The 25,656-nt window shown below is 41.8% G+C and overlaps 1 protein-coding gene across 1 annotated transcript; it reads left to right on the top strand.

The window, feature by feature from the left end:
* On the top strand, positions 1-25,344 carry GPR137B (G protein-coupled receptor 137B). The gene is made up of 7 exons (XM_066546790.1): positions 1-502; positions 9,184-9,233; positions 14,086-14,308; positions 18,120-18,273; positions 20,222-20,346; positions 23,146-23,270; positions 24,739-25,344. Exons 1-7 carry the CDS (start codon positions 134-136, stop codon positions 24,848-24,850), a joined length of 1,158 nt encoding a protein of 385 aa, XP_066402887.1. The 5' UTR covers positions 1-133; the 3' UTR covers positions 24,851-25,344.
* The last annotated feature ends 312 nt before the right edge of the window (positions 25,345-25,656 follow it).

The raw sequence follows: 25,656 nt of genomic DNA on the forward strand, positions 1-25,656 counted from the left end.
GCTGCCAAAGAGGAAGTGCAGCTTGTTTTCTTTCATTTTCTTGATTCCTATGCTGTAGGAAGATGAAAGGAGAAGGAGGAGGAGGCAACAGCGGCAGCCAAACTTAAATAATTCTGACGATTCCCGATATCAAATGGAGGCCCCTGAGTGGGACCCACTGAAAAATGACACCCTTCCGCCGACCCTGACGCCAGCTGTCCCTCCGTATGTGAAGCTGGGCCTGACCATTGTATATACTGTTTTTTATTCACTGCTTTTTGTGTTCATCTACGTCCAGCTCTGGCTGGTCCTTCACTACAGGCACAAGAGGTTCAGTTACCAAACTGTCTTTCTGTTTCTGTGCCTGTTTTGGGCCTCTCTTAGGACAGTGCTCTTTTCATTTTACTTCAAAGACTTTGTCACAGCAAATTCTCTCAGCCCCTTCATCTTCTGGCTTCTTTATTGCTTCCCAGTCTGCCTCCAGTTTTTCACCCTGACCCTGATGAATCTTTACTTCACACAGGTAAGCAATAGATATTTAGTTGATTAAATCTAGCTGAATGGTAAAGCCTTATTATGTGAACATGATGAGAAAAATGTAATTTACAAATGTACCTTGGCAATGCAAAAAGCAAATTTCATTTGTTTATTTGGGTACTTTAACTTCTGGTCTATATGCCAGTGATCAGTGTTACAATGAAACCAGAGCCTGAAGTGATCACTGAGAGAATATCAATTAACACGTCTACTGTCTATAAAAATAATTCAGAGATTGGAGAAAAAATGTATGGGAGAGCTTAGAATTTGGACACCCAAAATGTCATTTTATTATTATGCCCTATTATTGTTATTAGACTTTAGGAACCCCCTGTCTTACCAGACTTGATCTCTGTGTGCAGTCAGAATTGTAATGTCTGATTTTGCCTGCAACAAACCCCCAGTTCCAGTTTTTTCATAAGTTGGCCGACATTTCTCAGTGAGGTTTCTATTATGTGTATAACAATCGAAACTGTTGATGGAAAACTACTGTGGGCCTAAATTCCTGTTAGGATCTGTATTACAAACAGCTTTGACTCTGTTCAATAACTGCTAAGTGTTGTGCACAGATACACTCCCTATTTCAAGGACTCTCTGATGTAAAGGTAAATTCACTGTATATTGGAGTAAAGGAAATAGTGTCTCCTTTTCAGGAAGAGGTCTTTAGAGTGTATCTGTGCCATGGACATCTAAGAAGTCAGATGAGTCAAGCTGCACAGGGCTCCAGGTTGCTGCAGCTAGAATTGCTTGGGAATATTTATGGTGAGCACGGTGATCTTGCTGAAGGACAGGATATTGGCATGCTGAGACAAAAAAAAGGCTGCTGGGCTTGCCTAAGGTCTCACAGGAAACTTGCAGGAAGGCAGAGACTGGATTCTTTACCTCCTCAATCCCACTGCAGTGCCTGGAGCAGGATACCAAGTCTGTACTCATGTGGCCCTGACCAAAGTCCACTTTCCCAGTGCAGGAGCAGTTAGTCAGGAGAGCATCAGCCAGCCCTGGAGCACACCAGGCACTGCTCAGGATGCTTTGGGTGTTGCTGTGTGCCCCACTTGGAACCAGCTGGGTGCCTGGGGCTGGTGCTTCTGTAGTCCCCATGGCGTTTAACAGTGCTCTGTAGTGATGACAGGCCTTATCAATTCTGAACAGCCTGACTGGAGACATCAGGCTGCATGCAAGGGCTGCTATCCCAGAGCTGGAAAAGCAGCAATGGTAAGCATGACAGCTGTAAGAAGATCACTTGAGTTGTAGAGGGTATTAAATACTTAGAACCACATACCCAGTTTTGTGCTTAGGTTTGCTTTCATGGATTCAGTGTCTGAAATGCCTGCTAACTCACCCTGCTCCACTCCCTGGTACTTGAGATATATTAAGGGATTACAAGAACCTTTCATCTGCATACTACTCAAATCCAGCTCAAGCATATGGTTACCTATGCTTTATCCCATAGCTATTGTGAGAGTCATTTGATAACTGTGCAGCTTTGCAGGGTCAAATGTCCATCAGCACACAGTCCACCCCATCACAGTGCTGGGGCTAAGTCACAGCCTGGGGCCAGACTCTTCCCTCAGACACGCGTGTGGGGCTGCTGTGGAAGCCTGGAGGCAGAATGCAGCATCCTGGCTCTTGGCCAAGAGAAGCCTGGGCTGGAGCGAGCACAGGGGGGGCACAGCAGTCTGTGCAGTAGTGTCAGCACTCAGGAGGCTTAGTGCTGCAGGTAGCATTCCTTTTGTCTGAAGAAGATCTGAAAAGGCAGCACACAGAATGCAGACATTTGTCCTTTTCACTTATTTTTAGCATTGTTGTCTGATAGCGTGCAGGAAGTACAAGTCAGTGGTTGAAAACAGAAAAAAGCTAAGGCTGTTGGTTCTGCCTTTGAGACAGAATTCCTGCTTTGTCATTCTGAGTTCTCCTGATCTTCCTCTGAGCCCCTCTGAGAAAGAGTGGAATAGTTACCTGTCTTGAAGAGCTGCTGTGAGGCTTTTGAAACAATATTTGCAAGGGACTTTCAGAGTTTGTGATGTGCGTCATAAACTTTAAATACCTTGGGCCACTGTAGAAAGACTTAAGAATAGTATTGTTGTTTGCTCTAGAGCTAGTTGCAGTCAGTGAAATTTAATCTCAAATATCTCCCTACCTGAAACAAAGGTTTAAGAAATACAAGCACAGCCATTCTACGAATGCATGACAAAATAAGTGCATGTATTTTTAATTCACTGTTATTAATTCTTTACTTCTAACCATTAAAAGGTGGTTTGGCTTGAAATTCAGCATCTTGTATATAGTGTACATCTAGCTTTCCACAGTAGACAAGCAAGAACTAGTGTGAAAGGGGTGGAGGGAGAAAATTTTGTTTTCAGTAATGGCTTAAAACTTCACAGACCTGTTTAGAAACAGCTTTTATCCTTTTATTCTCTAGAAGACAGGCAAGAAGGGTCTGCAGCTGTGTCTCATTGCGTGAAACCCCTGCTATTTCACTGGTGCTTAGCTAGAGGGAAAGAAGTGTATAGTATAGGTACAGAGCACTGGAAGAGATCCCATGGGTCTCTGGAATTTGTAGGTTTTATTATCTGCTGTAGAGCACCTACCATTCCTAAATGTAGCCCTGCTAGGAAAACTGATAAATGTAGATGTGAGAGGAAAAAAAGTGGTTAAAAAATATTGCAAATCCTCCTGGCCAAACAAAAAACTCATTTGGCAAGTGCCAGAGGGCATTTTTCAAATAACAAGCACCTTTGAACTTGATGGAAAGTTAGCCACAACTATTCTCTTTTTTAATAGGTATCCCAAAGCCATAGGGAATTTCAGATGTGTTTCATGTGTAGCCGGACAATTGAACCCTGATGACATCAGCACAGCAGAGTTTTGTCCCCAGACTTGAGCATCAGCAGCTGCAGCAGAAGAACCTCTAGTGTGTTGGAGCAGGTTGCTAAAGCAGGGAAACTATGAACAAAAGAGAAGTTAGAATCAAAATAGTTTTGACTCAAAATGGGATCTTTGGGTTAAGAGCCAAGTTCGGTGTCCTTTGATACAGTTGTAATGCCCTACTTAGGGCATGTAGAAGGGGTGCTGCAGATAAGGCTTATAGAATATTGGTTACTCTCAGAGATTCCATACTGGAGAAAATGAATATGATTTTTAATGGAATAAGTAAATGTATTAGAATTTATTAATCCTGTGTCTGTATTGATTTCCTTCTAAAGAAAAATAATAGTGTGATCTACGCTCTCAGGAGGGGAAGCCCTCTGCCTACTTGGAAATCATTAAAATAAATCTCAAATGAAGATGAGATCCAGTGACACTTTTGTAAAAGAGTAGCACAACGCCAGCAAGTAACAGCACTTTACCAGGACAGCCCCCTGATCCTGATCCACCACACAGGGAGCCAAGGTGTATTTCCACCTCCAGACCAAAAATCTCACAGAGATATTTGCCTCACACATGCAGCTTCAAATGTTTTATTTTCTGATAAATAACATATTTTCCACTTTAAAGGGAAAGAAGTGGAGGATCCCACAGTGAGGCATCCCAGGCTAATGAAAAATGTGAGGATTTCAGGACTTGGACACTTCTTTATTTATGTCCTCAAATCTTCCCTGTCCCTGACAAGGGGACACTGAGATGAGTCCTCAGGCTTTACAGTTAGTGCTGTGAGTGAAAGAGTAAAGAGGCTCTGGGAAAAAAATAAGTTGCCTTTTCTGGTGCGTGTGAGGGGTGGGAGAGAAGGACTTGCTTCACTTTGTCCTGTTTGCTCAGGCTTTGCATTTCCCTGGGGAACAGAAAACAAACGAAGCAGGAGAGAGGCTAGGATGGAGGGTTACAGTCTCAAAGAACAAGGTCAGGGCCAAAGACCATGAGCTATAAATTTCCCTGAAAATCCCAGGCATCCCTTGTGGCTAGGCACAGAAAACAGTTGGGTGGGCTCTAGGTTTTGTCATCAGGTTGGGAACTTCTCCAGGATCAAGGACAAGTAGTGCTGAGCTAAAGAGCTGTGAGACAGTATGGGTGGAGAAGGCTGGTAGGCAGATTTTACCTCTCCTTCCTCCTCCCTAACCATCTTCCCTTTTCTTTGGCATCTGGATTGAGAAACTTACCCTGCCTCCCAGGCAGTGCTGATAAAATCAGGGACTTTCAAATGAAGAGAAGTTGTACAGAGTAAGAGAGTTCTGAGGGGAGCTGGCCATGCCTGGCAGGGTAAGGTAAAAACAGCACAAGGCTTTCAGAAAGTTTTCATGTATTTCAGTGGAACCAGAGTAAATGGTAGCTCTGGGAGGAGAAAATTCCTCATTCTCTAATTACTGAGGATAGCATTTCAAAAGTTCTCACCAGTCAGAGAACAGAGAGGGCTTTTTATTTTGGATTTTTTTTTTTAGCCAAAATTAATAAATCATATCTCATAAAGCTTATTATTAATTTAAAACAAGATTTAGATGTATATAGAACTACACAGGAGTCTAACTACATATGGTAAAGCATTAGCAAATATGTTTGCTGTAAAATGTTGCCCTTACTATTGTATCTACAGAAGACAAATTGCAATTGCAGGTTGGCTGGCTGTCAGTATCTGACATGAAGGATGAGGTCATTTGACTTAGAAAATAATTTGATAGGAAAGCTACTCTTGGAAGTTTACTGTAGCTGTCAGCCCCCACAATCATCCCTGTCCTTTTAGGACTATTTTTACCAATTTCTGGAAGACTGAGGATGGTAGTGAGTCACATTGCCCATGTCTGTAGGCCTTACAAGCTGTGTAGAATTTAGAGAGTAGAGGGAAAACTTGCCTGTTTTGGGAAATCTGATCCAAATAAAAGAATGAACATGGAAGAAGGAGAGGAAGGGGAAGGTGGGCCTGGGACTGAAAGATACACAGCTGAAGAAAGGTACATGTGCTGATGATGAGATTGTGGCATTATTTTCAGGTTTCAAAGGGAAGTTTGCATGGAGTGTGACAGAAGGAGAGAGGGACTGTGATGAAAGGAACTGGGAAGGAAAAATGCATGATATTGTTCTTATAGGGTTTTTGAAGTGAGAAGTGGTAAATAAAGCTGAACTTCATTCCTGTGCCGAGGGCCAGCTTGAGACATACGCAAGCATTTACCACATATCTGAGGCTTTTTGGTAAGCTGAGCTGCAGCTCCTGTAAAAGTGAATTGATCAGCTAGCACAGGAGAGATTTGTGCCAGTCATCACATCAGTTCAGCTAAATCAGAGCACAGACAGGAAAATTGCTCCAGGGAGATTTTATTTTCCTTTTGCTTTGGGAATATCTGTCTTGGCTTTGACAGCTGTTTCACTGACACTTGTAGAGCCAAAGTGGCTCCCGATTAGCTGGAACCCCCATCAGCTACAACAGCCTGGCCCAGTCTGCCTGCTCTGCTGCCCAGCAGCTCTCCAGAGCTGTCTGCAGCCAAGCTGCTGCTGGATCCCATGCCATCCCCACTCCTGGAGCCTGGTAAAATGTCTCTAAGGTCAGCTGTTTACATCAGTTCGTGCAATGGGAATTTTCTCTGGCTGTCTGAAGAGATTTTTGGAGTCCTTTTGAACTGCCGCAGTTTTATATGCCAGACATATACCTCAGGGGAGTGGAGGAGGGAGTGTGAGAATCTCATTTGAGGTTTCCAACCCTTTGGCAGAAACAGAGAGTCAAAACAGGATATTTCTCCTTCAAAGAACAAGCAGAAGGGGAAATACTTTTACGTCTAAAAAGTAACCCTTTAGACATAAGAAAATTAGCAAGGACTTTCACTGCGTTTTCCATGTTCATCTTGGGCCTCTCTGAAAGATCTTTTTAAAACAGCCTGCTCTCTGTTTGCTGTTTAGTCTATTCTTAGGAATAGTCTGGTTTGCTCTGGTTTGCTGGAAGACTTACTTAGATGACTCAGATATTGACTGGAAGTTTTCTCAACACTGCTGCGAGGAGGGGCCATTGAGCAACCAGGCTCTTGAGCTAAATGCTAAAAGCAAAAAGCTGCACCCACGCATGTGAGGTATATTGAGATCAGCTCCTGACATCCTTACTCCCACTGAACAACCCTTTATTCTGTGACAATCCCATTGCTTACAGCAGGGCTACTCATGAACTAAAGCCTCATCAGTTTTTAAGCAAAGGTGGCAGAATCTGGCTGCCTGTGCTCCTGCCTAGCAGTGAATTGGTAAGAATTCTCCATGCCTTAAAGTGTAGCTTTCATTCTATGTAGCATCCTTTTGGTTTGGTTTGGTTGTTTTTGTAGGGGTTTTTTTGGTTTGTTTGTTTTTTTTTTTAGTTGGTTTTTTTTTTTTTTTTTGGTACAGTACTTATTTCTTTTTCTTAATGGTCATTTTGCTCTGAAAATTTCAGAACATGTATCACCTGGAACAGGTTCACCAGATGCAGAACCACAGTAACAGCTGCTTTGGTGATCTTGAATCTTGAGATCCCATTGGATCTGCAACAGGAACATCACATTTGGTTTTACCTAAGTTATCCATGGAGATTTTGCTGGGCAGTGGTCTTGGATTGGTTTATGTGGCAGTACCTTGTGACTTAAGAGGGATGAGCAGATAATTTTTGGGGAACCACTGGAGATGGTGTTTAGGAACTTGATATTTGCTAGGTTTTGTGAAACCAGAACAACTCATTGCCCACTGGAAATTGCTTGTCTTGTGAAGTTCTTTGCAGAGGCTCTGAACTCTTGTGTTCAGTGCAACTCCTGAAAGGTGTCATAATTAATGGTAGAATGTGTATAAGTGATACTCACAATAGGTGAGGATTGTGGAATGACACTAGAGACAAGGATTACTCGTTTAGCTTCATTGAGGTCAGGAATCTGCTTCCTCCCTCCCTTCCACAATAAGCAGGGTATGCAATAAATCTTGTACAAAATGTATCTGAGAAGTATTTTGAACCTCATCCCTTCTCTGAAAGTGACAGCTACTCTTTATGCACAGCAGAAGTGCAGAATATTTGCAAGCCCCTTGTACCTTTCCTTTCAAAAGCAAGTAAATAAAACAACCTTAAACTTCTTCCTGAACTCCTGTGAGATTTCACGATCCAGGAATTTGGAGAATGAATCACAAAAGTCCTCAATAAGGGATACTATCAGAGATGTTATCTATTTGAAAACAATATCAATGGTTGCAGAATATTTTTACAGACTTTTTTCTCCCAAGTTTTCAATTTTATTCTCAGTTTGCTGAAAAACTCCATGTTCTCTGCTGCTTCAGCTAGTGCTAAGCAAGCTGATGCATCACAAAAATAATTTCCATGTCAAGGCAGCTGTTTATGGTGAATAGGAGTTAAATGACAAGTTGTTCCAGGAGATCTGGAACAAGTTGAGCCTGATTTTCTCCAGATCTATGTCTCATGATTGACTCTCAGTTGTTCCCATAACTGGAGAATTTTTTACAATATCTTGCTATGCAGACTCTCTCCTACTGGGTAATGTGTAGAATCATTATGTAGGCTTCTCCTCACAGAGGACATATATTAGATATATTTATAGAGTTCCTTTTTTCCTTTAAGTAATTGATTTTTAGAAGGATGATAAAGGATACTTCAAGCATTTTCCCATCAGTTTTCTGAAGTATTTTAAGATTAGTAGAGGCCAGATGAAGAGACTGACAGGCAGACACATGTCTACAGTCATATTGTGATCATTTAAGTCCTATTTCCTTGGGAAAGCATAATCATCATAGAAAATATTATGCAAGCATAACTAAAGGGTATGCAAAACCAAGGTAAATGGATAAGATAGCAGAACTTGAGGAGAAAATGATTGGGAAACTACCCAGAATAAGTCATACATCATGAGGTTTTTATAATACTTGTAACCAGTGTGCTTTGTTGTTGGTGTAAATGAACATTTGTAAACTAAGTTTTTGTTTTGCAACATTTGTAAAGAAGTTTTTGTTTGGAAACCATGTTAGCTTGTAAAAAAGCAGTGGTACTTTCAAGTGATTTTTTAATAAGTAAGATACAAAACATGGTAATATATTTTTGTATAATTTCTGATGATGGTTAAACAACTATGACTGATGGCTCCTAGCTACATTACAGAAAACTTTGTCAGTATTTGATCTTTTCTGGTACAGCAAGCCAGCTGCTGGGCATGAACTATCCCTCTGTAAAAGCACGTATTGTTGCACAGAGAAGAGACAGTCAGCAGATGCCAAATAATACCTCAGAGTAAAATAATGAGTTTGGCTCTCGATGGTATCTTTTTGGCAATGCAACATGAATGTGAAAGTATATATCTAATTTCAGGCCAGGTTACTATGATAGGCTCTTCATGGGAACATTTGGCCTGGTGTGAGCTGGTCTGTGTGAGAGACATGTACTGTCAGGTCAAGCAAGAGCCTACAATAGTTTCCCTGTATGGTTATGCTGGCATTGATCCTTTTGTTAATACTGGCATAAAGGACCTTATTCCTAAACCATTCCTAAACCAGAGTAAGTGAAATAATAGTGTAGGCAGTGTGTATACAAGTGCATCTGATCACCTGCTGAGTGGTTCTAGTACTTTGCTTAGAGCTTGCCTGCCATGGGCAAGCAATCCATGCAAATCCGTTATGTAATGAAACCTGTCATGACACGTCTTGTGGCCTGTGAGACAGAATTGCTGTGACTCACACTGTCTTTCTTTGCTGACATGTATACTGTGTTTGATGCAATATTTTTTTGTTTTGCAGGTGATTTTCAAAGCCAAGTCAAAATATTCCCCAGAGCTACTGAAATACAGGTAAGAACTTTGCAAACATTCAATGTGGAAGGGAAGAGCCATACTGTTTGAGAAACATAGTTTCTAATTTGTGATGCTCATATTTCAGCTATTCATATTTGTATACCAATGTTTGATGATGATGGCTCTGAAGCCACCTTCTTCCTATGACCTTTAGGGGACTGTGTCCTTTCTCAACACAGGGATCATTTTTAGACAGTCACATATTTCAAAAGCAAATATTTCAAATGCAAGTGGAAAACACCCACCCTGGGGATTTGCTTATTGGTTCTTAACATTTGTTTTACTAGGTAAATTCAGATCCAGTGCTGAAGAAGCAGAGTGCTGTTTTGGTTTTTTTGACAGGAATGAGTGGGAGTGGATAGTTTTAACCTGTGAGGTCAATGTAATAGAAGTCTTAAAAGTTTTGGGAAGATGACGGACAAATTGTGAAGAGAAAGAGCTAGGGAGAATGGATTCAATTTCGTGATGTGTTTGATAGCTTATAGATAGCCTCCCCTGACTCCATAGAGCTGAGGTTATGGTAGATTTACATTTAGGTGGAGAGATTCATTTGGCATCTTGTTGTGGAGGAGAAGCTGTCAGGATGTATTTGAAAGAACTCCAAAGGGCAGTAATGTCCAGAAAGCTCAGGAAGAGCTCAATAAATTAATATTGGTTGTGCCAATGCTTAAAAGTTGGGCAATGCTGTTTAGAAGGAGGAGAGAGAGAGTGGTTGTCTCCATTCTAAAGAAAGAATTTACATGAATTGAGGATAGGAAAACAGAATGAATTCAGGATAGGAAAACAGAATAATTTAAACTGCAATCTGAATTGTCACTTGCTGACTGTTAGGAGAACATAGTACTGTATGAACAGGGCAAATATTATCACTATCCTTCTCTAGAAATTTGTTATCCTACTGGTTTTTCATACAGCTTGTGAGGCAATCATCTGTACCAAGTGCTTTGGGAACCATGTTTGGTATAAGGGCAGTACAGTGAGAGCAGGCTTGAGGTGGGCTGGGGAGGGCATGGGAAATGCAGAGTGTGATGGCTGGCTCAGGAATGTGGACTCCAGGCTGAACCGCAGCTTTGAACTCCCCTTTTGCACTCTGGTTCCTGTGAGAAGAAAATCCAGGAGTATGGGCTGGCAGACAAGCAGAGCACACCCCAGACAGGTCCCCCAGGGCAGATGAGGCTGCCCCTGATGGGGCACATGGGCAAGAGAGACAAAGAGGATCGCTGTGCACAGAGCCAGCTCAGGGTGGTGGAGGGCTGTCTGTAGACAGGTTCCTGCATGGCTTTAGAGGTGAGACCTAAAAGCTTTGAACCTCATCTCTTACTGATGCTTGTGGCAAGGCTTTATTCCTGAACACTGCTTGAAAATGTCTTTCTTGAAGCACAGGACCTCGTGATATTTAGTCAATGCCTATGAAGTGACTGCATTAGCAACCTGCATGTAGCTTTTGGAGCATTTTGTTCCTAAATACAAATGTACTGTGGCTAGAATTACTCATGCACAGACTACCCTCCTCATGAGAGCTCCATGTCCACCCTGACTCTTCCCCACTGGATTTCTAAGACAAATCACTCTTGGATCTGGCCTAGTTTTTTCTTTCTTGTTCAGCTCTGTTGGTAAGGGATTTCAGTTGTATTTTAACATCTCAATTGCAGCATGAGTGTGGTTAGTTTGTCTAAAAGAGCTACATTAATAAAGCTGACCTCATTTCCTATCTTACACAGGGCAATTGAAATTATGTAATATGTGCACAACCACAGATGAATTAATTGTAATAAGCTAGTGAAAGAACACAGACTTTCGTAGTAGCTTGTGTTGGAAAGGACTTTTAAAGATTATCTAGTCCAACCCATGTCCCATGGGCAGGGACATCTTTCATTAGATCAGGTTGCTTAGATCCTGACGGAGAGATAAATGATGGAAAGATGAAAGGCCTACAGACAGGTCTGGAATCTGCACTTACTGAATCTGATTTTTCTTCATTACTGAATGTTCACTTTTTCATTTTTTCCCTCCATTTTCTTTATTAAGTGTGAGAGCCTATTGCCTAGGATTGCCATTTTTGCAACAGATGATGGCAACATAAATGGGGCAACTGAGAGGTAGGACTTCTGTCTGTGTACTGACACAGGTCTCAGAAATCGGAATCATTTCAGATGCCAAAAAAAAAAAATCCTATAAATCCTATTGGGGATCCAGAATCTTAAGCAAACTTTATTCAGAACAGCCTTTATAATATTAGTAAAAGAGCTCAAGGTGAAGTCTCTGTCCAATTTCATATTTAAACAGTACTTCTGCCTGTCTCCCTGGACATGGGCATGTCTTACTGTCACCAGGTTTTTGGACGAGGCTTACTGTGCTGTGTGTGCATGTCTTGTTACACACAAGCCTCAAACACTGCGTACAAAATACAGTAATTTCAAACAGATTTTCTTGTTAAACGAGGCAAATCTCACTGCATTTATCTGAGGTTTTGTTTTCAGCTCAAAGAAAAGCTTATGGGTGCATTCAGCCTGACACAGAAGGAACAGAACAGCCTGACATGTGTCTTCCCCAGCCAAACCAGATTACACAAGGCTCCTTTAAAGACTAGTCCCAAAGTGGGGATTAGGCACAATACGCCTTTGAACTTTCACTTGCACTTTCACTGATGCAATCTGGAAACACCTTTCCTGCCCTGCTTTTCTGTTTTCTATAAAACTCCATGTGCTTCTTCATGCCTTGTAGATGCTCTTGTAGTTGAATTGTAAAGATACTTTCTGCCTTTAATCTGCTGAGATCCTAAAACCCTTCCCCTAGAGAGACAGTCTGCATCTCTATCAGTGCATTTCCATAAACTCAGCAACAATGCTTCTATTGCATTGCAAATCAGGCAGCCATTTCCCCAGCCACATCATGTCTATAAGGGGGCTGGAAGATCCTCGTGTGAAGAGCTGCACAGCTGACTGGCCACGACAGCTCACCCTGGCACATATGGGAGTGTGTGGGCATGGGAGTGTGAAAGCACCGGGATTTTTTGTTGCTGTTTTTTGGTTTTGGGGTTTTTTTTGCTGAAGTCTGCAGAGGAGGAGCCTGGCCTGGAAGCCTCTCAGCCTTGCTGGTTGCAAGCCAGCTTGATGCTGCATGCCAGCATGCAGGCTGTGCTGCAGCAGAAGGTCCTTCTGCCTAAGGTGAGCAAGAAGAGGGCATGTACTTTCTGTCCCACAAGCAAGGCAGATGTAAGAGTGTGCCCTTCCTCACAAGCCCCCCACAAGGGGACTAGAGATGGGACTTTGGGAGAGGAAGGAAAGGAAGACATGTGACCACTATTTAAAGTAGCTTCTGAGCTACTAATAAAAGCTGTAAATGTACCACCATTGCAGAGGAAATCGTGTGAGAGAGGAGCTTCAGGAGTGCAGTGCTTCCTGCATTAGACTATGAGGTTTAAAGGAGCTACCTCCAGCTGCTTATCCTAAAAACAGAGCCCTGCCCTGGGAAGTTAAGAATGAGCACAATCTTCCTGCTGAGAGGGAATTTCCGTGCCTGGCAAGGAAAAAACAGCATCCTTACTCACTGCCAGATATAGCTGGAAAGAAAGGCTTTGATTCACAAGCTTTTAGGCTTTCAGTTCTCCCTGTAACACAGTTAAAATACCTCAAAGGTGTATTCCTCCTTTCTTTACCTCTGAAAGAAAGCCAGCTATGCTTCAGCTTTGTAGCTGCACTGATGCTAACCCAAAAGAATATGAATGTGTGAAAGGAAAAGATCCCCATTGGGTAAAGTATTGTTAAACAATTGGAACCGGATTCCTCAGGGACAGTCTGTATGTTTGTTTTCAGCCAAATTCAAAGTTCCCAACAGGCATGAAAAGCTGGGGCCAAAACCTCTTGTTCAGTGACTGCAGATTATGCATCTTATCAGTAGTTTCCTTGGTCAGCAATGATAATGAACTAAGCAAATGCTTTAAATGGAAGCATGCTCTTTTTTTTTTTTTTTCCTAATGGAAAGCCCCACAGGTTTGTGTAGGCATAAAGAGGAACTACAACCAGTAATAAATTAAAAAATTACATACCATGTAATACCTTGATTACATGGTATGCTTATATTGTACGTATCAGTGCCGGGTAGGTTGGAAAAGAACCAGATGGATAAAAACAGTCCAACTCCTGGGCTTCTGTCTGTCACATTTCGGTTCCAGGTCTGCTTCTGTGGTGGTGTAAACGCGTTTTTCCCGGCCTAGATAGCAAGATGCCAACCCAGAATCAATATGCATAGTTAAATTTCTTGATGTTTCTTTCAAGAGGTTCACCATGACCAAATTGTTTAGAAAAAGAGACAGAGATGGAAGCTAGGGAATCAGTAATCTGGAGATTTTTCCTGCTGTTAGACACTTCCTTAATTTGATATCTGATGATATAAATTAACAGTCAGTGATGCTTTACATGGCAGTGGTGGTATAGTAAAACCAAGGTCAAAACCAGTCCATTCCAGGCAGAGGTTTTTTTCTGGGAGTGATTAGGTAGAGGGTTTGTGCTGTGTATGAAGCGCACGGTCTAAGAAGGTGCATGTATTTTTTAAGTTGTTTTTGAGAACTGTGCTGTTCAATTTCTGCTGCAGTCTTCTGTGTTTTGCTGCTTGATATTAGTTGTTTTACTTACAGCTTGTTGTGTAACTGTAAAAACAGGTTTGAAATGGGCTAGGTTAATCTCTCCAGCAATCTGGAGCACTTTGATTTTGGCTCAGGCACCTGGTTACTCTGTCAGCTGTGGCAGCCCAACAGAGGCAGATTTCATTTCCCAGAGTGCAACTTCCAGCTCATGATTGACACTTGCTGAACAATGTTGCTAAAACTGTTTTCTTCTCACTCTCCCAGGTTGCCCCTCTACCTGGCTTCTTTTTTCATAAGTCTCCTCTTCCTCTTGGTGAATTTAACATGTGCAGTATTGGTGAGGACACAGAATTCAGAGAGAAAAATCATTGTCTCTGTCCGGGTGGCAATTAATGACACATTGTTTGTGCTGTGCGCTGTTTCACTCTCCATCTGCCTGTATAAGATCTCCAAGATGTCTTTAGCCAACATTTACTTGGAGTCCAAGGTAAGGTACATTTTCAGTTCTTTTCAAGTATCTTCTGAGATACAAGGGCAGTACAAGGCAAAGCCACAAAGCCTGAGAGCTGGAGGCCTTAAACTTCACAGCCAGCGCTTGGCTGGCCATTGTGCTCAGTACATGAATTAAATATTAAATGTTAGCAAGGGAGCTTTTGGTGAAAACCAGTGATCCCAAATACGTGGTTTTGAGACAGATTTTGCATAACTTTTTGGCTGGAGTTTCTCACAGCTCTTTTCAAGCAGACACTGCTTTCTCTGGGTCCCTTGTCTGAAGACCACTTCATTTCAGTACTGCAACATAGAAGTGGCCTGTACTTCAAAATCCTTCAGCTTGTCAAATCATTGACTAAGTTAACTGTTTAAGGTAGCAGCATGCTGAAGATAAGCCAGACAGAGAAATATGAATCTCCCTTTATATACTTGCATATTCTTGTATATATTCCTATAGATAATGAGAATGTGTTTTAAAAGACAATACATTATAACTTAGCCAGCTGGGGAAAAGGGTTAAAAGGTGTCTCCTATTACTCTACAGGGTGGTCTTTAAAGAAATATTGGTAGGTTTTTATCTTTGGACACATTCAGTGGTCAAGGAGCTGGATGGGATCACATAAGCATGCAGTGTTTATTATAAAATCAGTGAAGATGTTTTGTATCTATAAATAATGAAAGAGGGCTTTCAAAAGTCCTTGCACTTGCAGAAGACAGTTAAATCTTGAATTATCAGTTTAACCAATAACATATTGCTGTTACCACAACAAAGCCTTTAAAAGTTTAAGGTTCAACTGCTATTAAGAAAACCTTAACATAGAATTCCTCTCTACATTTACCTAATCAGATGAAATAAGTACATTTCCTGTTTAATCAAATCCGGCCATGCTGCACAACAACTAAAAGTTCAGGACTGAATAGAAGATTTAAAAACACAGCTCAGTTTTGTTTCTTTCAAGCCTGTCATTTGCTGACCAAAGGGCACTGGCAATGGATTATTTTTATTAGTAAGAAAAGTTTTTCTTGTGCTGCAAATCAGAGAGGCATAAATCTCTGTAACAAAGCAGTGTTAACCTAAAGGAGGCTTTGGTTCTGTTTTAGTTTGGTTTTGGTGTGTTTTCTCCTTCTGTGGAAAACCCAACCTTCCTTACTCCAAACTATTTCACAAAGCCCAAAGGATCTCTAACATTACTGCAGACAGGAAAGGACAGAACACTCAGCTGATGAAAGTTTGAATGTGGAAATGGGAGTTGAAGAGTGATTTGCTCCTCCTTTCTGCTGACCTGAGATGGGAGTTCCTCTGAGGACTTCCAGTAGGATTTGACTGCACATAATTTCGGGATACAGATGACTGAAACTAGCTGTGACTAAAACATCCTGGTTTTATCTGCTACTGTTATGCCAAAAAACTATCTAGAGAAGAAAAATCCATTCTCTGCAGTGATATGACAGAATACTGTTGAGATAATGCATGCTCTGTGGTGCATGTAGGAAGGCATCAGTACTGGCAGCCTTTTATTTGCATTTCCCATTTGCTGGTATATATCTTCTGACCACATGTGAAAACAGATTCATCTCCATGACCTGGCATGGGGAACCATCATGGTGCCCTGTGCCAGAGCTGTGCCAGTGCCAAGGAGGTGCACAGCCCTGCCCTTAGGTGCTGACTTGGGCTGGTTCTCTGGTGGGACACACTACCAGCTTGGGGCTCCCCTTCTTTTCTGTAGGGGTCTGTGACAGAAAAATGATTCCTCTGCATATACTTTCACTGCTTCCTTCTCCCTTCACTGACCCACTAAGTTTACTTGAAGCATTTGAAGTGAATGGAAGCAAAACCAGGACACTTTTATCTGCTTTTTTGTATTTAGGGTGGTAATTTGTTAAATCTCTACACATTTAACTATTAACTGTTAAAGAATGACAGCTATGTAGGGAAATCTATACAGGGAAATACCAGCCCCGTTCTGCTCTTTGCTTCTGCTGTCTGCAGTCTGTAAATGCCACCGAGCTGGGCTATGGTATGTGCCAGTCAGCAGCTTCTCTCTGCTCTCTCTCCCTCAGTTTCCATGACAGCACCACTGACTTGTTAGTAACGAAGGAGAACAGAGAAGTGCCTAGCAAACATTTCCTCTTTAAAGCATTTCCTGCTTGCTGGTATTGCCACAGCTTTCACCCCTGCCTGCTATGGATCTGGCTTCAGTTCCTGAGTAGCTGCAGTCTCTTGGCTCACTCCTGACATGGCTGCAGGTTATGGCCTGGTGAACAGTGGTGTTTCCAGGCTGTTATCAGCTGGAATTCAGAGACATTGACTGAAGTGGGTATTTTCGGAGCCTGGCTGTTCACTGAACCAATGTTATTTTTCTGGGAAGACAGGCAAGCTTATTTTCCACAGACTTTTTCATACTCCCTGATACTCCCTGAGCTTCTCTTAACGTATGCTCACTGGGGAGGGCAGACTGAGGAGCTGGGTCAATAAAGCTGCAGGGCTAATACTCAACAGCGTGGGCAAGCAGCACTGCAGCCCTGGTAGTCTCCTGAAGTCCAGGAATTCAGGACATGGTGGCTTGATGACTTCCCCTGATACTTCTTTAGCCCTTCTGCTGTGTCTGCTCTGCCAACCACAGTGCTTTGAACCTCTGACCCTCAGCTGCAAACCTGGAAGCAGTGTGTGGGCAGAGGGAATAAGATGCAGACTTTCCAGTCTCCTGCACTGATTTAAAAGGTCCTGTGGCAGGGAAAAGCAGCTTCTCTCTCAGCCTGTCTCTCTCACATAGATGAAAGGAAACCATCTTCCTGGTGTGAGTCTCTGCCAGGAGAGGGAGAGGGCAGGGCTAGAGAAGGAAATGACTGCAAGGCAACTTACCTCTAAATGGACACAGCACATTTACCCATCTCTCCTCCTTTAGCTGTGCAAAGCACTATTCCAGAGCCATCTACAAAGAATTTACTTGGAGTTTCTTTCAAAGCCAGTCCCATTTTTGTACATCTGCCTGCCTCTCTGATCAGACTCACACAGATCCCTGCAGCCATGGCTCCTGAATTCCTTCCTTCCATGCTTCCTTCCTACTACAACTCCTGTGCTGATGTCTCAGCCCCTCTCAGTGATCCTGTCCACTTGACATAGTGGCAAGTCAGGCACTTAATCCTCCCACTGGATCATGGTCTTTCCCCTGCTTTGTCCAGTCTTCTCTCTAGGGCTTAGGAACTGTTCCAATTTCACCCTGCCGTCTCATTCCTCCCCTTGTGCACTGCCCTGCCATGGTCACTCAGCTCATAGGCTGTGCTTCCACTTTGTCTCCTCTGTGCTGACATTAGCTGAGGCAGGATGTTCTGTTCCTGTCTGTGCTGTGTTTAAGTGCTGACTGTTATGACCTGCTCTGTACTTTTGAAATTGGTGCAAAGCAAGCAGTTGTAAAAAGATGCAAGGTTGCATCATGCTAGCCAGCATCTGATACAGGATGCTCTGTAGCTAGTGCAGAGCTGAAGGCTGAATTCTGTTGCTCCACCTCATGCCAAGTGTGGGTCTTCTGTGTTTTCACTGCTCTGAAAATAGCACTTGTTCAATAAAATGTAAAAATTAGTCACAGCCCATCTTGCTAAGGGCTGGAACTGCTACTGTTGCCTGGAAACCACTGTGCTGATAAAATACAAGAATATACATAAAACAGGATATATTAGCCAAAGAAGGAAAGACAAAAAGTCAATCGCATGAGACAGACTAGCATGACAACTCTCGAAGTCCATGCAAAGCAAAGTTATTCTCAACTTCCCTTATGAATAACAACCTGTGCTTAAATCTCTTCCAGGGCTCATCTGTCTGTCAGGTGACAAGCATAGGAGTGACTGTTATACTACTTTATACCTCACGAGCCTGCTACAACTTGTTCATCTTATCGTTTTCCCAAACCAAGAAAGTCAACTCTTTTGATTACGATTGGTACAACGTGTCAGATCAGGCAAGTATGAAAATATTTGCTAATGAGAAAACCTAATTCTCTAGCTGTTGATTGACTTCCTAAATGCTATCACAAGAGGAATAAATATATTCAAACCCTATTTTATTTCTTTTATTCAAGGCATGAAGATTGTTTTGCTCCAGAGATACAAATATCTGATCATTTTGGCATAAGGATAAAAAATCCAGCTCTGTGCTAAAAGAAAAAAGTAACCACAAGACTAATAATTTTTAAAAATCAATCTTTTATTTACCTTGATTTTGTTGTCAAAAGAAAGAGCACCTTTTCTTAAAGCATGTATTGTGTCCACTGTAAAGACTGTAATGTACTTAGAGAATCAGAAAAACAGTACTTGATTCCACTGAAATACTCAGTTCTAAGACATCATGACATCTCCCACTACCATCCAGGGCTGTGGGGTTATTTACTTTAATTCTGGAATTAGCATGATAATTTCTGTTGTTTTAGGATAAGGCTCTGACTCTTCCCAACCTTTAATTGCAAGTGACAATTTACACTTCAAACTAACAGTAATAAAAACTCTAAAGGAAATAGTAGGGGATTCTTTGTTGAATTCTAATAAATTTCAGCATCTAGCTCTTTTCTTTGCTTTGAAGCGTGTATTTAGGTCCCAGTATTTTTCCAGCTCTGGGCCAGGATCTGGATCATGTGTATCTTTTTTTTTGGTCTCAAAATCCCTTGTCTCCCCTGCAATCAGCAAGCACCTGTAGACCCAAAGCAGTCTTCCCAGCCATGCAAGGACCTTGTATTGCCCAGGTGGCCAAGCAAACCTGCAGCCATTAACAAATTTCTGTTGAGCAATAGGTAAAACTCTAATTAAGAAGTAGGTAAAGAGTAGGATAGGATTGCCCTGAGGACCTTGTTATGAGTAAGTTGAGTAGGGTCTGTCAAGGGACCTTTAATCAGCCCTCTGCTGCAGTGCAGAGAAGAGGACTGCAGGTGTTGCCAGTGGAATTAGAGCACAGAGGTTACGGCAGAAGGGCATTGGGCTCTGACTTTCTCCTGAATCAAACAATTCCCCTCTTGTTAAGCCCTGAGGAGTTGCTGCTGCTCCTGCTGACCCCTTGCAGGGGACAACTTGTTCTCTGACTCCTGCAGTCTGGAGTAACAGGGACTGGTATGGCCAGACTTCCTTGGTCCTGTTTGCCCTCTGGAGGCAGAGGTTGTTCGCTGGGAGCTCATTGGAATGCTTTTTAGCCCTTGAGTTACTACTACATGTTTTGAACATCTATTCTGGCTTGTGATGTTAGGGTTGCATGGATTTTGGGGTAAGTTGTTTGAACTATATGTAAAGGGCCTGGAATGAAGGAGTGGGCACTCAATTTGGTACCAGACTCAAAAGACACATTTAATATTACAGCCCAATAAATGTACTGTAGTATTGCTCAGGTCACCGGTCAGAAGCATCCTTTTCTCTCCTTTACAAAACACACGAAAGGACAAGATTTGCCCTCTGTAGCTACAGGCAATGGTGGAGATCTAGAGAGAAGATCACAGCTAATGCTGCAGTGCCAGCAGAGTTATTCAGCCTTAGAATGTGCACCAATTTGAACAGACCCAAGCCTTTCATTTTTAAAAGCAATGCCCTTGACCATTGATTGTTCCTTTATAATTATTTCCAGCCGGAAAGGGACTGGAAAACTAGTTTCTCATCACCTGAATTTGATCACTTCATCAAGTGATTGCTTGCCAGGCTTTTAAGCTGGGAAGATCCCTGCATTAAGCTGATATTTCTGAAGGAAAGATAGCAGGAGGAGGAAAGGGAAATCATGAACCCAAGATAGCATATTGATTTTTTTAGTATGCCTTTAATCATTAGCCAGGTTGATCTGGCTCTACAGAATGGTATTTCTGGCATTGCCCCCTGCACCTTCAAATGAGCTGCCCTCTTTATTTTTAAATATTTTACTCTTTTTCTTTTCAACAGGCAGATCTGAAATGTCAGCTGGGAGATGCAGGTTACATAGTGTTTGGAGTGATCCTTTTCATCTGGGAGCTCCTGCCTACTTCCTTGGTTGTGTATTTCTTCCGTGTTCGAAACCCTACAAAAGATCTAGTAAGTGGAATTTGTTAGTGTATTTGCTAGTGTAATGTCCAGGCAAGTCTGAGGGGCTCAGCTGCTGAGGGATCTTTTGCTTCTTTACATTCTGACTTCTCTTTTTCAATGTGTCCTCGGCAAAATAAGAGCAACCAAAACTTCCCACTTCTTTATGCTAACTCCTCTTGAAAGAAATTCATCAGGTTTATCCAGAAAGAAAGGCCAGGTTCTCAGGCAGGTTATCTAAAAAACCAGGAACTTTCTTAAGCATAGGGACAACTTCCCTTTGAGTTAATGCAGCATTTTATTGGAATTGGTGGAAAAGCTGTTTGTTATCCAAACTTGGCATCTTTCATCACATAGCAGTGAAAATGCTTGTGTGCTAACAGCTCAACAGGGTTATGAAATAATAGTTGAATTTTTTCCAAGTCAAAGACCAGTGGCCATAATAAGCACTTGCTGACTTGTTGGCTATTTCAGAAGACCAGAAATTAAAGTGTGAGTTGTAAGGATAATTCCCCATAAATGTCCTTAATATCTATGGAGTTAATAGATGGACAAGCATTTTTTTGTAGCTGTAGGCAATGTCTCCAGGTCAGCTGGTTGACAGGCACACAGGCAATACCAGCCCTCACTAGGATTACTGAGGTAATGTCTCTGTTTCTGTAGGCCCAATGAAACCAAAGCTAATATTATTCAAAAGGGGTGTAAATGGTAAATACACAAGTAAAAGAAACAAGAGAACAACCTAGACAAGGTGATGGGTTTTATCCTCATTGATAAATAAATAAATCCTCATGCACATTTCAGAGACGATGATAAAGCCAAGATGAAAAGGAAGCAATACCTGACATTGCACTAAGAAACCCCATGGATCCCAGTGCCTATGACAAAACCATCTCAGACTCACTCCTGCTTAGGAGTTAACCAGGACAACTGCAAAGAGAAGAAATGTTTTTAAGTATAGGCCAGAGGTCCTGTTCTTCTAAAAAGTGACCACAGAGAGATCTCATTTAATTTAAAGTGGGCTTAATAAGACTAGACCTGGTGGCCAAGTTTGGATAGTGTGCGGGAGATTCAGAGAGAATGAAAATAATGGAAGTGATCTAATCACTCATTTTGAAAAGCTAATCCCATGAAGGCTTGGAATCCTAAGCAAACAAGAGCTCAAATGGAGTCAAACAGGCAGTATTCTCTCACAAGAGCATGGCAGTAACATGTATAACATATTTTTGCATTGTAATTTGCAGAAAGCCTTAAATCTCCATAAAGATGCAGTTCAGAAGAGGCAATCAGTGATCCTGCCTCAGTATCTGCAATTGTATACTGCAATCAGTATCACTTCTTTTATGGATAACTTTTTTAGGGTAAACATTATTTGTCACATGGGTTAGGTCATATATAGATTTTTTTTTTTTTCACATGGGACAAATATTTATTGGAAGACCAGAAATAAGTAGAACTGAACAAAAAATGAAGGGATTGTAGCAAAAGAAAACTGAACTTCAGTGTGAGGTTGCCACAAGAGGGAGACCAAGGGCCGCAGGATTTTAGGCTAATGTATTCAGTAGGTTGCTACTTGGCCAGAAAGCACGGGGTTAGAATTCAAGCTAACCCTCCTTTAGTTAAAAAAATCATAACAACCAGTCTGATTAGGTAAAAATCAAAATTATTCTTTAATTTTTAATGAACGATCCTGAGAAATAGTTCTTTGGTTTCAAGGTTCATTTGGGATTTCAGAAACAAAAAGTTTGAGTAGAGACATCTTGCATTCAGCATTACTTAAATATGAAATAATTCAGTGAACATGAAATAATTCACTGAAATAATCAGTGCTTATAGCCTGGAATTAGCTGTCTGTTGGCTCTGGTGCTGACACAGGTTTACAGCAGCATGTGGCCCTACGCCTTGCCATACCTTTAACCAGACAAATGTTGGAAATGGGGGCATGACAGAGATGCACTTAATCCTCATTTCATCTTTGTCAAAGTTATTTAGCACATAAAATAAAGGGGGAGACCAAACTGCTCTCCTTTTTAAGAGAGAAGATGTCATCCTGGCTTATTCACAGGCACAGCAAACCCCTCTTCCCTGGGGATGGGAGCAGTGGATCAGTGGTTGAGGTTCAGTGGGTTCTTAGATGTCCCTCTGTGCTGTTTCTGGAATCAAACAAATTTCTTGCATCATGTATGTTTTCTGTTTTGATTCACAGGGGAAAAAAGTGAAAATGCTTTGTAAATGAAAGAGTTACATGTACACTCCTTTCCCTGTTTTGTCAAAGGACCTGACCTCAGGATTTGACTGTCACAGCACATTTGAACCTCACTATAGATTAGATACTGAAATTGCTTGGTGAGGGCCTAAGGGACTTTTCACATGTGGGTTCACTAAGCAGGATGCCAAGCTTCAACATGATCAGTTCCTCTGGTAAGGGAGGTAAGGCACCAGAAGAGAGTGTTAGCTGCTTCCTATTGCTCACTTCAGGTCAGCTGCCTGAAAGCATGAAGTGTCCTGGATGGACAGGAATTCAGCAGAAAGGTTGAATGCAGACTGGTGGCTTCAGAAGAAGGTCAGGTGTTAGCTATGAAATAAGGATAAATAAAAAGCTGTTGAGATGAATATCATTGTGCTGGTAGACATGAAGAGTAAATGCAAAACTATTTCAGTCGTCTTCAGCAAATGCAAAACTGCATGTTTTATTTTGGAAACCGTGAGGTAAGTTGGCAGCAACTTCTTCTGGAAGTCAGGCACCAGGCAATTGATAAACAGCTATTTGATACATATTGCAAATACTGACTGAGGTTTCCCTTCCCTCAGGCCAATGCAGGAATGGTCCCAAGCCATGGCTTCAGTCCCAGGTCTTACTTCTTTGACAATCCCCGTAGATACGACAGTGACGATGATCTGGCCTGGAATATTGCACCACAGGGGGCACAGGGCAGGTGAGACACAACAGTGAACTTCTTGCTGCCCAAAACAGAAACTGGAGGAGCAGGAACTCTGACACACCTCAGAAGACGGATGTGAATTGTCCAGCTGCAATTGCTATGCAAATCCCAGCAGGGTGAGGGGAAGCAAAAGGGGAAGCTGAAGTGGACAGGCAGCACTGAGTGAATGTGGGGGTCCAAGGGCACTGTAGACACCATAAAGACACAAGAATGAAAATTGTTACATAATTTAAGAATTGTACCAATGTACTGCTCATTGAAAAACTCAGGTCAGAACTTTGTTTCATCCTCTATTTCTTCCAAGAATGGCTTCAGAAATTCCATTTACTCATTCAAATTTGAGAGCAAGACTGCCTAGAAAAACAGCTGTCTCCCTGCTCAGGCAGAGCAGGGAAAAGCTGGACAGCACAGGCCTTTCAACTTAGGCTGCCCTGTAACATGGTTAAATATCTTGAGGGCGACCTGAAATGAAGGGAGCATCAGTGTTCCCAGATGGTGAAAGCTTAGAAAAGTCCATCAAACTGCTGAAATCCCACACAACCCAGAACTGGCACAAAAATTCTGTCTTCTCTGCACAGGTGTGATGTTTGGGAAAGGATTCCAGTCCAGGAAGGAGCAGTTCACATGAAAAATGGTAGCACCCAATTCAGAGAAGAAAAGGCACTGACAGGACTCTATCCTGCCCTGAAAGGAGTCTCAGTTGTGTTATCCCTTTGCTGTTGCTGTAGCTACACTATGATATGAATAGATTAATGTAAGCCAGATCTAGTTCTTGTCACTCATTCAGGTGAGACAGTGTAGTCACTGTCTGTGAGCCTAGACCATGGCTCAGTAAAGTTGCACACTCACTATTTACAGTTATCAGTCATCCTATTCCTGCATTAGTTAGTTTTTCACATAGTAACTAGGCCCATGGAGAATGCTAGAGGTGGTTTTGAGCCAGCCTGGTATCACCTTGTCTTCCACACTGAGCCATCAGGGAGCCAGCCACACTGGTAACACATGCACAGCTCCCAGTGGAAGCCAAACCAGCCACATGCACTGTGTCATGCTGCTCATGGGAGAAAAGACAGCATGGCAGAGCTACAAACCATGTCCTGGGCTCTGGGACACAGACACGGGAGATTTAGATCTCTGACAGGGCCCTTGCAGTGCCAGGACTTGGCAGGGATAAGCAGCACCATTTCTGGGATTTTCCAACACCTTCTGGAACAGCAAATCAGAAAGAAGGGGGTCTTTAGTGAACTGAGAGAATCAGGAAATAGATAATGAACACTTGGGCTAAAATAATTGACAGATCAGAAAAATAGATAGCTGCCTGTACCCCTGGTTGGGGGTTTATTTTATTTTTGCACTTCAGCATGAGAACTATCTCTACATAATTGCATTTTCCCCATATTTTCTAAGTAGGTGCTTAAAGAATCAATCTGCCAGTCACTAATTCTTCTACTTTCTTTCTCAGTTTCTCTCCAGACTACTATGACTGGAGCCATCAGAACAACAGCTTCATGGCTTACATAGGATCCCTCCAACACGATCCAGCCCTGGACACAGACCGGCCAAGCCCTATTTAACTTCAATCAACTACAGCGTTCTAGGACATTCCAATGTTAAAGCCAATGTTCCGAAAAACAAAGCTTAGCAACTTTTCTTCACCTTTTGGTTTTTAGAAATTTTCCTATGCACACGTAAATGAAGAACCTTACCATGAGCTTTTCATAGTTCAAGGAGAAGTATAAGCTAATGATTTAAACTTTGAAGACTGTTCCAATTAATACCTTGTTCTAAGCCATGGTATTTTGGCTTTGAATAGAGTTGTTAGAAGGTATAATTTAATCATTTTTATGCTCAATTTAAAAGAGCAAATTTCATGAAGTGAAATGGCATAATTATTTTCTAAGTATTTTTATTTTTACACTGTGTATAGTTAGAAATACATGATTATGATCAATATACTGTAAACACATGAATAGATTTTTCAAGTGCATGACAGTTGCAATTTTTATGTGCACATAAAAGCCTGTAAGAAAACAATATCAACCCAATTAAATACTGTCTTTTCAAGTTATTGCTATATTCTCAGAGCACAATTTACTCTTTGGATGTCACTGCTTACTCAGTGTGGTGTGATAGTTGGAGGCAAGAAGTTACCTGTACCCTCTATTTTTCTAAGAAAGTAAGAAAATTGTATTTTCTCAGCAGCTTTAGGGACAGTCTCATAAGAGTGGAGATGGGCATCTGCTGCAACTGGAGCACTGTGAACTGCAAAACAAGCTGAAAATTTGTATGCTTGAAAAAGTAAAGCTATGCAATCATGTCCATCAATCAGATCTATATATATTACATGGAAGAGTCAGTCAAATACCTCACCAGGGAGAGG

The sequence above is a fragment of the Molothrus aeneus genome, chromosome 3, assembly GCF_037042795.1.
Source record: "Molothrus aeneus isolate 106 chromosome 3, BPBGC_Maene_1.0, whole genome shotgun sequence".
In the NCBI taxonomy this organism is placed as follows: domain Eukaryota; kingdom Metazoa; phylum Chordata; class Aves; order Passeriformes; family Icteridae; genus Molothrus; species Molothrus aeneus.

Coding starts and splice junctions, on each gene's coding strand:
- GPR137B (XM_066546790.1), top strand. CDS start 134: ATGGAGGCCCCTGAGTGGGACCCACTGAAAAATGACACCCTTCCGCCG. Junction 9,234..14,085: donor CCAGAGCTACTGAAATACAG/GTAAGAACTTTG, acceptor TCACTCTCCCAG/GTTGCCCCTCTACCTGGCTT. Junction 20,347..23,145: donor GAAACCCTACAAAAGATCTA/GTAAGTGGAATT, acceptor CCCTTCCCTCAG/GCCAATGCAGGAATGGTCCC.